Consider the following 13,785-nt stretch of genomic DNA (forward strand, 5'->3'; position numbering starts at 1 on the left):
GAACACCTGGCTGCTCAATGCCTATGTGCATGCATGCTGTCCACAGGCCTGCCATCTTTGTTGGGTTAATTTGCATACTCACTCCTAATTGGCTGTGGGCATCATGGAGATACAGTCAATTTACATATTTGTCTATTATTAGTATTAATACTCTTGAAATGTCTGGGTAACTTGTAACTTCCCTTTTTCTGAACCCATCAGTGCACAACCTAATATGCTGGATGCCAGGACAGATAACACAAATCAACATGTTAATTGTTCCTGCACCCACCTAAGTATGTGTCTATCATTTTGCTTTTTACCCAGTCCCAGGGACTTACCCCCCCCCTCCCCCCGCCACTTTGCTTTCTCCAGCCTCTCTAATCTATCACCAATGGATTTCATGTGACCCACCTATGTCCCTTCCTTTGATTGCAATGTATAAATATAGATGAAACCCACCATTCTCTGGAGCATTATCTCAATTCGTTGAGGTTCTGCTTCCTGGCAATTGTCAACGGATTGGCTCAAATAAACACAAAAATTCTTTACAGGTTTGAATGTTGTTGTTTTTTACATTAACACTACCTTTATTGTATTAGATACTAAAATCTAATTAAAACAATGTTAAATTTCCTAGAGATTCCATTCTCATCCAATATGTGGATGATTTAGTTTTATGCTCTATAAAATTTCTAGACTCCCCAAAGGACACAATTTACTTATTACAACAGCTAGCTATAAAGGGGCATGGCTCTGATTCAGTCTATCTCAGGCAAAATACTTTGGTTATCTAATATCCAAAAATGGGCTACTAAGTAACCCTGAAAGACTCAGAGGAACTGCAGCTTGTCCTCTTCTGAAGACAAGAAAGGATTCCTGAGTTTGACTAAATATTGTCCTAATTGGGTTCCAGATTTTTCATTAATGGTCCTGCCTCTGTAGATCTTATTAAAAATCAAATTGACCTGATCTAATTCAGTGGCACCCAGAACAGAAACAAGCTATAAACAATCTCTAAAGAATTATCTAAAACTTCCACTCTCGACACCTTAATTACAAAGTTTCTAACTTTTTTTTTTTAAATATATATTTTATTGATTTTTTACAGAGAGGAAGGGAGAGAGATAGAGAGCTAGAAACGTCGATGAGAGAGAAAGATCGACCAGCTGCCTCTTGCACACCCCCCACTGGGGATGTGCCCGCAACCAAGGTACATACCCTTGACCAGAATCGAACCTGGGACCCTTCAGTCCGCAGACTGACGCTCTACCACTGAGCCAAACCGGTTTCGGCCAAAGTTTCTAACTTTTTATATGTAGTAATGAAAGAAATGCCTTTAGAAATGTTAGCTAAAAACTAGAGACCATAGACTTGTAGGCTATAATAGTCAGCAACTAGACTCAGTAGCCAAAGGCCCACTGCATGACAATCATGCCATACACAGATTATGCAAACAAGCGCAAAAGATAGCCATGGGCTCTCCATTATGTTCCCCATTATGTTAAAGCTCCACTGAATTCTCATCACTTTTACATTTCTGTCAGCCAAACGGCCCTGCCTTCTGCACCTGATCTCATTTAAACTTCTTGTAACAGTCTTAACCCAGAAACTTTGCTACTTTCTTTGCAGGATAAAGACATCCGCAATTGCATTTTGCTTACCAACCACCTTCCTATTCCTAGGAAACTCCTTAATAATGCTGACATAATTTGGTTTCCAGATGAAAATGATAAGTAGGTGTTGGGAGCCAGCAGAGTTGAGGCAAGCAACTCAGTCTTAAGGAAATAGAATTAAGTTCCTTCTAGCAGAAGTTATGCGGTGCCCTGAGGGCTTGGCCAGAAGATAAAGATTAACCTGCAGCTTAGCATCTTCCTGCTTAGCATCTTCCTGCCACTTCCCCTTCCTGATCCTCCCCCCTAGATAGCCCAGCCTTGGAATGTTGCACCTTGGAATGTCACACCGCCCCTGGCAGTTAGCCAATCCTCTGTTGCCAGATACCAAAGACCCCCCTGCATAGGCAACCCTGCCCCCCTTTGTTTCTGCTGTATAAATACAGCCATTTCAGAGAATAAAAATCGGGGCTTGATCAGAACCTTGTCTTGCCCCCATTCTTTCGCGTTCCTTGTTTGCCTCATTCTCTTAGGTGGTTCCTGCGTGCCCCCGTTGTTGCCCTGCAGGTCGGGACAAGTAGGAATGTTAACAAGCAGGATATGCAATAACTTCCATATTAAAAGTTTTTATTTACCTGAATAAAATCTGTCCAACAAGCCTAATTATTCTAAATCATGGTTATTCATTAGTCAAAGATCAAATAGCCAATATTTACCCTGACAGTAGCTATGAAAAACAGGTTGCAAAAGTGTTAGATGTCATACAGAAATGAAAATAGTTTATCTTTTTCTATTATTTGAACTAAAAATGTCTTTTTATAGAATAAGAGACTGTCTTAAAATGACAGAGTTTATAAGGACAAAGTTTACAGGACTAAGGACTATCTAACAATAGCAGAGATGTTTTTTATACAAGATAGATGTTACTATACTTCATATGTTCTTTTAAACACCCCACCTTTGAAAACTTGTATACTTGTGACCTGTAACCTCACAAGCCACATTCATCCCCATATTGGTGAGGTTACAGGCACAAATATAATTCATTGCTTACTCACTTTTTATGCCTTTTTAAAAAAAAAAAAAAAAATCAAACTCATGAGTCAAAAGGAAATAAAACAACACTCTGGTTAAAACACTGTGGCTTCTGCCCTGGCCTCTTTGTTTGCAGATATTACAAAGGGCTCTGTTTGAGTTATTGTTACAGACTGTTGTAACCTTGAATACATAATGAGTTTGTACTTGGCATAAATGGGAATTATTATCTGTACTAGAGGCCCGGTGCACAAAATTCATGCATGGGGGGAGGGGGATTGTCCCTCAGCCCAGCCTGCACCATCTCCAATCTGGGATCCCTCTCACAATCCAGCACTGTTGGCTCCCAACCATTCACCTGCCTGCCTGCCTGATTGCCCTTAACAGCTTCTGCCTGCCAGCCTGATCATCCCCTAACCACTCCCCTGCCAGCCTGATTGATGCCTAACTGTCCTCCCCTGCAGCCTGGTCCCCCCTAACTGCCCTCCCCTGCTGGCCTGATGCCCACAACTGCCCTCCCCTACCAGCCATCTTGTGGTGGCCATCTTGTGTCCACATGGGGGTGGCCATCTTTGACCACATGGGGGCAAGCCATCTTGTGTGTTGGAGTGATGATCAATTTGCATATTACCTCTTTATTATATAGGAATTAGCCAATTGCATCGGATGGCTAGCTTGCAAAGTCAGACAGTTAAGTTTATCTTTTTCTATTATTTGAACTAAAAATGTCTTTTTATAGACTGTCTTAAAATGACAGAGTTTATAAGGACAGAGTTTACAGGACTAAGGACTAAGGACTATCTAACAATAGCAGAGATGTTTTTTATACAAGATGGATGTTACTATACTTCATATGTTCTTTTAAACACCCACCTTTGAAAACTTGTATACTTGTGACCTGTAACTTCACAAGCCACATTCATCCCCACAGTGATGAGGTTACAGGCACAAATATAATTCATTGCTTACTCACTTTTTATGCCTTTTAAAAAAAAAAAAAATCAAACTCATGAGTCAAAAGGAAATAAAACAACACTCTGGTTAAAACACTGTGGCTTCTGCCCTGGCCGCTGTGGCTCAGCTGGCTGGAGAATTACCCTGTGCACCGAAGGGTCACAGATCTGATTCCAGTCAGGGCACACACCCAATCCCCAGGTGGGGCATGTACTTCAGAGGCAACTGATTGATGTTTCTCTCTTGCACCGATGTTTCTCTCTCCTCTCTCTCTTGCCCTTCCTCTCTCTCTAAAATCAACAGAAACATATCCTCAGGTGAGAGGTAAAAAGCAAACACACAAAAATAATACACCACACAAACAAACACTGTGGTTTTTAGGAAATAAGCTCACTAGCCCTCGGCTTCTCCTATCAAACTATCTGAATGGATCAGTCTGGATCAGGGGTGGCTTTCCATTTCAGTACTTCAAATGGTAATTGCCTGGGATGTGCTTATTCTGATTTGGACTTTGTAGCCACCTTACTTTTGTTTGTTGACAACAAAGAACTATTGGTAGGTTTACTGTTGATGTTGATATATTGATATCAATTTACAATTGATATACTCATTATTAATGCATTTCCTTACAGATTAATATCCTTCCCAGAATGGCCAAGGGATTGGGAAGTCACAATGAACCAGAGAGGAAAGAGTCCTAGACCGAGAGGCAGAAAACTTGGTTCCACAGCCAATGTCTAAGCCAGCGTTTTTCAACCGCTGTTCCGCGGCAGAGATGTTGCCTGGTGTGCCGTAGGTGCAGACAAGACAAGAATTTTATAATTTTTCACTATTTTGTTTACTTAATATTTCATAATAAAGTAATTATAAAATACTTTCTTTGTGTTTATTTGATTCCTATTCAAGAGAATTACTTTATATATAGTCAATATAGGCACAGAGTTAAATTTTTTTAACATTTTCTAATGGTGGTGTGCCTCGTGATTTTTTTCATGAAACAAGTGTGCCTTTGCCCAAAAAAGGTTGAAAAACACTGGTCTAAGCATCGTGTGATCAAGTTCAACCCCTTGCCAAGCCTGTTTCCACGTCTGCAAAAGTGAGGGCTGCTCTAGATTTTGCAACATCATTTGGCTTGGTGTACTTGCAGACACCAATCTTTTAGAAATCTTCATAAGGATTGTAGGTTAAAGGGGCCTGTTGGTCTTTGGTGTCACAAGAATCAAGAATTCCGTAGATGGAGCAGAACTCTCAAAGTTTCTACCCTACTCCTTATTCTTGCCAGTACTTTAGAATTTGCGTGTTGCCAAGGTGATCTTTCTTTTTTGCCTTTAAAAATAAATATGCTTCCTTTCCTCTGGCTGTAGGAGTAACATATGTTCATAAGTAGGAAAACTGGAAAATACAAAAAAAGTAGGAAAATGAGGAAATCATTCATAATCCCACTTGGGATTCATAATGTCAGAGCTATCTGGGGATATTTCAGACATTTTTCTACATGTAGCTTTTTTTCCCCCCCCCCATAGTTGAAACCACATTGTATAGGTAGTTTGACATTTTGGTGGGTCTGTTCTTTTCACTTATTAAACCTAACACATATTGTCCAATGCCACTGAAATATTATTCTGAAAGACAGGGTTAGTGGTGCCGGTACTACAAGTTTGCCATTTCCCAATGATTAGACTTTGAAGCTGTTTCTCTGGTTTGCTATCATAAGCAAAACTGCAAGGCACGGAACCTTTTTCTCTTGGAAATCTCAGGGCGGTTTTTTGTTGTCCGTTTGTTTGTTTTGTTGTGGTTGTTGTTGCAGTTTCTAAGATCCAGTTCCAGCCCATCACACAGGATCAGGCGGGCAGCAGGCAGCTCTGGGAATACTAGTAATTCCTCTCATTTCAGGAAAAGCTTTCTCCCCACAGATAGAGGGCAATTCTGGAGTCCTGGGAGAGGGTTAATGACTTAGCATTTGGAAAGACACTGTCTCTACTTACACACACTGGTTTAGAGCCTGGCAAATGTCTTAACCTCCTTCCGCGGGGCTCTCACACTACAGCGATCTGAACTGCGGGCTGGAAATCCCGAAAGGCAACTTCTAGGCCGGAATCCAGCCCCTACGGCGCCCACTCACGGGGCGCTGACCGGGTGCCCTTACCTGGGCAATGCCAACTCCTGCTCGGCGCGGCCGAGGGCGCTCGCGACCGATGGCAGCGCCAGGACCCCGTCCAAATCGAACACGACCGCACGCGGCGCCATGGCGGCCCGAGCCTCAGCCACTCCGCCTGGGACACTGAGCGCTGCGAGGCTTCAAGTCTGGCCCTGCAGACCGCGGGTAACTCCCAGATCCAGCCCCGCCTTGTCCCCCGCGCCAGCCCGCCCCTGCCCTGGGATTGGTCAGACCCTCTCATCCTGCGCCCCGCCCCCTGACCCAGCCCCGCCCAGGTGCCAGTCTCCGCCCGCCCCTGCTCTGGGATTGGCAACCCCTCGCCCTGCCGTCCCATTGCTCCGGGCTGGACCCGGCCTCCCAGGGTTCCTGGGATGTACCGCGCCCTCATGGACTCAGTTTCCATAGCTTACAGGCACCCGGAGTTGGGGCTCGATTTGCATTTCTGGATGAAACACCTGTCGCCTAAAATTAAAGTAAAAAATACCCCCGCACTCCGACAGTAACTCACAGACCCTTTGAGAGAGAGAGAGAGAGAGAGAGAGAGAGAGAGAGAGAGAGAGAGAGAGAGAGAGAGAGAGAGAGAGAGAGAGAGAGAGAGAGAGAGAGAGAGAGAGAACCCTTGTAGGCACAGGGACAATCCCCTGTCACCAGTTATCTCTTCTATAATGGTCTGAATGTTTGTGTCTCTCCCCCCGCCCCCTCCCCTTCTATGTTGAAGTCCTAATCCCAGTTGGGTTGATATTTGGAGATATATTACATAAATATATTTATTTATTACATTTACTACATTTATTTCTCACAGTTCTGGAGTCTGGAAAGTCCAAGATCAAGGAGCTGGCCAGAAAAGTTTCATTCTCTTCTCATGTATGTATGTGGCCACCATTTCACCATGGGCTCATATGACCTCTTTGGGAACTAACAGGCAAGTCAGCAAGTTCTCTGGGGACTCTTCTTGTAAGGACACTAATTCCATCAGGAGGGATCTACCCTTAAGACCTCACTTTTCCCTAAGTGCAAACACCCTCACCTGAAGGATTTATCACACACCAGGTAAGGCAACTTTCCTTCATTTCCCATCCGAACTACCCCTCCTTGCAGGGTCAGGTCCCCACATGTCCCAGAAAGCAGGTTCTAGGGATAAACTTGGGAGGAGACACAAACACACCCCAAACTGCTCATTTATGTCCACGATCCTGTAAACATGCATGGGAGTGGATTCTTAAGGTATGGACCAAGGACAGAAAGTTGCAATAAGATCTGGTGACTGATGGGGATGTGTTTTTGAGAGATTTTGGTTTAGTCCACACGTCTGAACAGCTGGTGGTGCGGGGGAGGTTGTATTAGTCAGGATTCTCCAGGAGATAGATACATATGATGAGGTTTATTCTAGGAATTGGCTCACATGGAGATTGAGAAGTCCCATGATCTGCTGTCTGCAAGCTTCGGAGCCAGGAAGGACAGTAGACCCAGGAAAGACTCACTCAGAGCCCAAGGTCTGAGAATCTGGGATGGGAGCCAATGCTGTAAGCCTCGGCCTGTGACCAAAAGCCTGAAAAGCAGGAGCACTGGTGTCCAAACGGAGAGAAAATGGGGGTCCCAGCCCAAGCAGAAGGAGTGAATTCATCCTTCCTGCACCATTTTGCTCTATTCAGCCTCCCCACCCCCAAATTGGATAGTACCCACCTCTTGTCATAAAAGTTCTTCTTTACATGGTCTACTGATTCAAATGGTAGACACCCCCAAAGACACACCTAGAAAGAATGTGGGTGTATGTTTCCCCCCCCCCCCCCCCCCCCAGCTATCTGGGCATCCTTAAGACCAGTCAAGTTGACATGTAAAATGAATCATCACAGGGTGGTAACTAACAGTCTGTTCCTTTTGTAGTCTGTGCGAAGTGACAATGAGCACAGCAAAAATGGAAGACTTGGGGAAATAAAGGTGCTTTAAATGTATGACCTGCTACTTTCCTCCTCATCTGAGAAAACTCATGAGACACTCCCTTCTCCAAGGCCGTGGAAAACACAGCGGTGTGGGAAGACCATCATCTCGATTACTTATCGGGGATGGGGAGGGGTTGTGTGGGAAGTGGTTTGTACTGAGATTTGAATTAAGGAAACTTTTTCAGTGCGCGATACATCTTCATCAGTCTTGGGATAAGATAATAAATAAAATCAATACCATGTCTTTGGGGGAGTCACAAGGGTTAGGAACACCCTCATAGACCAAAAGAATGCGGCGGGGATGGCAATGTTGGTTACTACCACTCGACCTGAGGTGGAAGGGTCTTTGTAGAATGTCAGTGGATTGTTGTAAACTCAAGTCAGTGCCTCCATTGACAGATGCTGATCCCAATGTGATCCCCTTTGCTGCCACAGCCAAAATGCCCACCTTCCCCAGCAGCAGTGACAAACCCTGAGCTCCAAAGAAGGCCCCTGAGGCCTGGGGCTCAAATTATTCCTCTGGTGACAAGCTGATTACATTGAACCCCTTCCATGATAGAGGGGGCAACGGCTTGTCTTATGTAGAATAGACTCTACTTATGGAGAATGTGTGGAGGGAGAAGCTATAAAGACTAACTCTAGCCGAAACCAGTTTAGCTCAGTGGATAGAGCGTCAGTCTGAGGACTGAAAGGCCCCAGGTTCGATTCTGGTCAAGGGCAAGTACATTGGTTGCGGGCACATCTCCATAGGGGGTGTGCAGAAGGCAGCTGATTGATGTCTCTCTCATCGATGTTTCTAACTCTCTGTCCCTCTCCCTTCCTCTCTGTAAAAGACCAATAAAATATATATTTTTTTAAAAAAAGACTAACTCTAACTTAATGATCTTTTACAACAATGAGAGCTGTTTCTACCTCTGTTTCTTTCTTTACTTTGTTAATTTGTGTTATTTTTCTGCCCTCCGCATTCCTTTATAGGCAGCGTGCTTTTGATAAACTTCAAAGTTTACTCCATGGGAAATACAGTTTCAAGGTGACAATGTGCCAGGAGTGGAGCAAGAATGGGCATTGCCCAGAAAGGCTAGAATGAAGCTGGATGGAGTCACTGATGAGGCTTTTGGGTTAGGATGAGCTTTTATTTCTGTGAGGTACGGCTGCCTTGTGCTGGTGTTCTAACTGCGTCTTCTTAGACTCTGTATTTGCCTGTTTGACATCCATTACTCACAGAGCCAAGCAAATAACCAGGGTTGTTTATGTCTCCCCTGTGATGCAGCTTTTATGGGCGTACAAAAATTACATTACAAACCTCCAACCAATCCTGATCGACACCCCCAACCACCTCCTTTGTCTCCCTCTCACACACCAAACCAATGTTTATTCTGCTCTAAATCACCCCAGGACCAGGTAGCGGACAACGAGAGATCATCTTAATGCACACAGCTTGCCAACGTTATTCAAACTATCCACTCCTAAGCGGCTTACCCTGTCCTTCTCCGTGTCTTTCCTGCAGAAACTCTGATAAACACCCTGGGCCATGCTTTCTCCTTTGCCCTTCCTGCCGTTGGCTGACCCTGGTGCTTCCCCGTGCGACCCTGTATCGTGTACCATGACTCCTGTTTCTAGGGACCTGTGACAACAATTTTTTCATGGCAATCGTTCTGCTGTCTGCTTGTCTTACTGTACTTAATAAACCATTTCTGGGTACAGATTTTAGAACTGTAAAGTGTCGGCATTTTTTTTTCAAAGTGTAATGATGAAGACGGGTATGCCTTGATGTTAGGAACCATAGAGTTAGGTTTGGAGGAGCTTCCCAGCATTTAAACTTCTTTTAAATATCTCGGGAATGTCCCTACCATGAAAGTTCCACATAGAGGCTCAAAACACCTGATCCTGCTCCCTCACCCTTCCTTCCATCTAGCTCACTGGCACATGATTAATCAGACGCGCCTGTCCTGGCCTTTGTACAGGGAGCTAGTGACACGAGGAAGGAGGGACAGAGGAGAATTAATTCTGGCAGCAGTGTAGCAGCAGCAGCAGCAGGAATGGCTGGATCCCAGGCACAGCAGCGACAGCAGCACCAGCGACAGTACAAGGCTTTGCCTCCAGATCTGTGGCTGCAGGGTTCACCGTGCAGGTGGAATTTTGGCTCCCGTCTGGCTGATGTTTCCCTGCTCTCACCTGTGCCCAAGCAGGTTTTCCAGATTTCTAAGTGTTTCTGTGAACTACCCATCATCCTTGGATAAAGTCATTGGGTGCTTAAAAATAAAGCACTAGGCTTTTATTGCTTATAATCAAGAACTCTGATTGATTCAATCTATGATTATTTTCTTTCTTTCCTCATTTCTGTCTCTCTTTTCCTTATTTCATTCCTTTCTTCCTTCCTCTTCTGTCTTCTTGTCGTTCTCTCTGGAGAATGTATGTATTAAATACTTACATAATTTTAAATAGACACACACCATATATATACTAGAATACTAGAGGTGAAGGGGGGGCTCCCTCAGCCCAGCCTGCACCCTCTCCAATCTGGGACCCCTCAAGGGATGTCCAACTGCCTGGGATCAGGCCTAAATGGGCAGTAGGACATCCCTCTCACAATCCAGGACTGCTGGCTCCCAACTGCTCGCCTTCCTGCCTGCCTGATTGCCCCTAATCAGTTCTGCATGCCGGCCTGATCACCCCCTAACCACTCCCCTACCAGCCTCATCAACACCTAACTGCTCCCCTACTGGCCCAATTGCCCCTAATTGCCCTCCCCTGCCAGCCTGGGTCCCCCCAACTGCTCTCCCCTGCAAGCCTGGGGTCCCTCCAACTGCCTTCCCCTGCAGGGTTGGTCCCCCACAACTGCCCTCCCTTACTGGCCTGATGCCCACAATTGCCCTCCCCTTCCAGCCATCTAGTGGTGGCCATTTTGTGTCCACAATGGGACAGCCATCTTTGACCACATGGGGGTGGCCATCTTGTGTGTTGGAGTGATTGTGAATTTGCATATTACTCTTTTATTAAATAGGATATATATACATACATATATATACTAGAGGCCTAGTGCACAAAATTCGAGCACTGGGAGTGGGGGTCCATTCAGCCCAGCATGCCCCCTCTCAGAGTCTGGGAGCCCTCAGGGGATGTCCTACTGATGACTTAGGCCTGCTCCCCTCTGGCCTCTCTCTGCAGGAGGCAACCAGCCAATCAGGAGAAGGCACCACCTCCATCATCAGGTTGCTGCTGCCACTTCCAGCTGCCAGCCCTCCTCGACCCTCATAGCCACTGTGGCTTTGTCCGGAAGGACATCTGAAATACGAATGATCTATCAGGTCAAACTAGCATATTAGCCTTTTATTAGTATATATTTATATATACATACTAACTCATTGACTCCTCATAACAAACATCCTCCTGTTACATATGAGGGAAATGGGGCACCAAAAGCTTAAGAGACCTGCCCCAAATCACAGAGCTTTCAAGGAGCAGAGCCGGAAACCAATCCCTGGCAGTCATGTCCGAGGCTGCCCTTTGCTTTAAATAAAATAGCAAGTAGCTTAAGGGGGAGGCAGAAGTCTCAGAGTGTTTTCAGGATGGAGGATGAACTTATTTATGGGCTGAGGGGGAGGTGAAGACCTGAGAACACCTGGGGATAGTTAATAGCTGGGACACCGTCAAGACCACAGGTGCTAACTTTGCCTGCACGGGGGGAGGAACAGAACTCCTGGTTTGATGCTGGAAGAGTGGATGCCAGAGGTCTGTTTGCAATTGGGATGAGTCTAACCTTGCTTCTCTGAGAAATGGAAGGCAAGATCACCAGCAAGGAGGCTGAGAGGTGGCAGGCCAACCAGGTGGTAGCAGGAGTGACCTGGTGTCCCCACAGGAGGCTGGCTGTGGGAGATGGGGACTCTGGGGGGAAGGGCAAGGAGAAAACTGTAGGCTGGCTCTTCAGTGACTCCATCCTCTTTTACTCAAAACTATACTTCTCTGCTGACCCACAGACCCAGGACTCGGGAGATCCCCCACCTGAGGGTGGGTCGGGGCCCAGGCAGTGATCCAGGAGCCTGGGATCCTTCAGAGCAAAGAGCAGAGCATTCCTCTGGACAAGGGAAAGCAAATCTGCTGTCTGTCCCCTCTGGACACAGACTGAATAGTCACAGGCTCCTCCTCCTCCTTCCCTTCAGAGAGGGTGTGTGTGTGTGTGTGTGTGTGTGTGTGTGTGAGAGAGAGAGAGAGAGAGAGAGAGAGAGAGAGAGAGAGAGAGAGAGAGAGAGGATGAGAGTGTGAGTGTGTGTGCTTGCCAAGCCAGCAGTGCCTCCTGTGGACGGGTTTGCCTTTTACCTGCAGAAGCCTTTGTGTCCAGCTCTCCACAATGCCCTCCTCCGGAGCACCTGCCTGAGGCTTTGCTGGGAGCCCCAGGCAGACAGACCTGTCTATAGAACTTGTCTGGCCCTCCCCAGGAAGCCAGCAGGCCTCTCAGAATATGGTCATCCTCGTCAGCCTCAGAGTGATCACAAAATGAAGGCACCCAGCTCTGCTCTGCACCTGCCTCTCTGTTTTGGGGGACTTTTGTCAGCTGACCAGGATCTCCGCATTCTTTGAATGGCCGGTCTTCTTCTGTGGCCTCAGGTAAGAAAGGTGCCCCCACGGCTTGTGTTGGGAACATTGTGGGTGTGGGGACATTGTGGGGGTGAGGTCAAAGGGATATTACCAGATAGATTAATAGCTTCTGGGTACTTAGGAGGGGGTATATCAGAATGCTGGAAGTTACCGGCTCCTAGGAAAATTGTAGTTTTCCAGTTGTCCCCGCCGGGGCTGTTCAGACAGTCAACCCCTCCCACTGAGAAGGGGAGCTACTAGCTTCAGGAGTTATAGTTTTACTATATACTATATTAAATCTGATTCGATGTCATTATGACTCCTATTCCTTCCTTTGTCGTGTATTGATTCATTTAGTCACTACTCTATGTCCTTTAAATAATGAGTAACAGACATCAATGGTATTCACTGACTCGGGAGGTAGCAAGTTCTTCATTGCTGGGTGTGTTTTTTTTTCTGAGGCTAGAATTTGGAGAGCGTTCCTAGATCAGCCGGTGTGGTGATCCTGATGACCTTTAAGATTCGCCCAACCTTGAGATGTTAAGCTTCTGTGATTGCTCAGTTTATTGAGCAGAGCAGTTATACAAACTACCACATACAATGCTCCCCCACTAACCCCACCCCCACACCCAAGCACCTTTGGTGAAATTATGTGGGGGGGGGGGGGGGGAAATTCCATTTCCTTTAACCAAGGGGCTTTCTTCAGGGTATTGATGGTTGCGGGGGAGTTGAGACTCCCATACTGAGTGGGTGATGGGGTTAATGGCAGGGAGGGGCTGATGGGATCTGAACAGGCTTTCTGGAGAATTTGGTGCTTGAGAAAAGGACAGAACGTGGCCTGGTGGGTATGAGGTTGTAAACCAGCTGCCGTAGGGAGATAGACAAAGAAGCAAGCCCAAGGAACCTTGACACAGTAATACAGGCTCAGTGGGGATGTTAGTGCTGAGCCCTTTGTGCAATGTTTTTGTGTGGATCTCTCTGTGCACTCCATTCACTCAGACCCACTTTACAAACAGGGACATCACCCCACAGCCACCTCTCCCATAAGCCTGCCAATCCAGCCACTTCCAGGACCAAAGGGTTTAGGGCTCTTTCTCCTTTACTATCTTCCTAATAGGAAGTAGAAGGTCACTCTAATGACAGTCAATTACCTGGAACAATTTCTCCTTTGGTTTCCTGTGACAAATTAATGAAATTATCTTAGTGTGCTAATTACAAGGGATGTAACTTTGAGGCATCCTGCAGGGATGTGTCTTCCAGAGTCCATTGAAATCACCTTTGGACATTCTTCCAGAGGGTCCTGAGTACCTCTCTTTGGATCTTGATAGGATGCAATTTTAGCACGCCTGGATTTCTATTTTTCCTTCCTATTCTCACTAACGAGGGGGGGGAAATATTTGTTTTATTTAGTGCATTTGATTGGAAGGAGGAGGGAGTGAATTTTGCACATAGAAGAACCGCCTACAACCGTGGATCTAGGTGAGTCTGGCTTTGGAGTGGGGTACCTATCCCTCTCACCACCTGCCCACTG

General features: G+C 45.9%; 1 protein-coding gene across 1 annotated transcript in view; it reads right to left on the minus strand.

Annotated features, from left to right (window-relative positions):
* EPHX2 (epoxide hydrolase 2) overlaps window positions 1–5,939 on the minus strand; it is a 42,542-nt gene extending 36,603 nt beyond the window's left edge. Inside the window, exon 1 of the mRNA XM_084883923.1 lies at window positions 5,728–5,939. Coding sequence (XP_084740049.1) covers window positions 5,728–5,828 — 101 coding nt within the window. The 5' untranslated portion in view covers window positions 5,829–5,939. The remainder of the gene's footprint in view (window positions 1–5,727) is intronic.
* Window positions 5,940–13,785: the final 7,846 nt, after the last annotated feature.

This window comes from Pipistrellus hanaki (assembly GCF_964339955.1).
Source record: "Pipistrellus hanaki genome assembly, chromosome: 5".
Classification (NCBI taxonomy): Eukaryota; Metazoa; Chordata; class Mammalia; order Chiroptera; family Vespertilionidae; genus Pipistrellus; species Pipistrellus hanaki.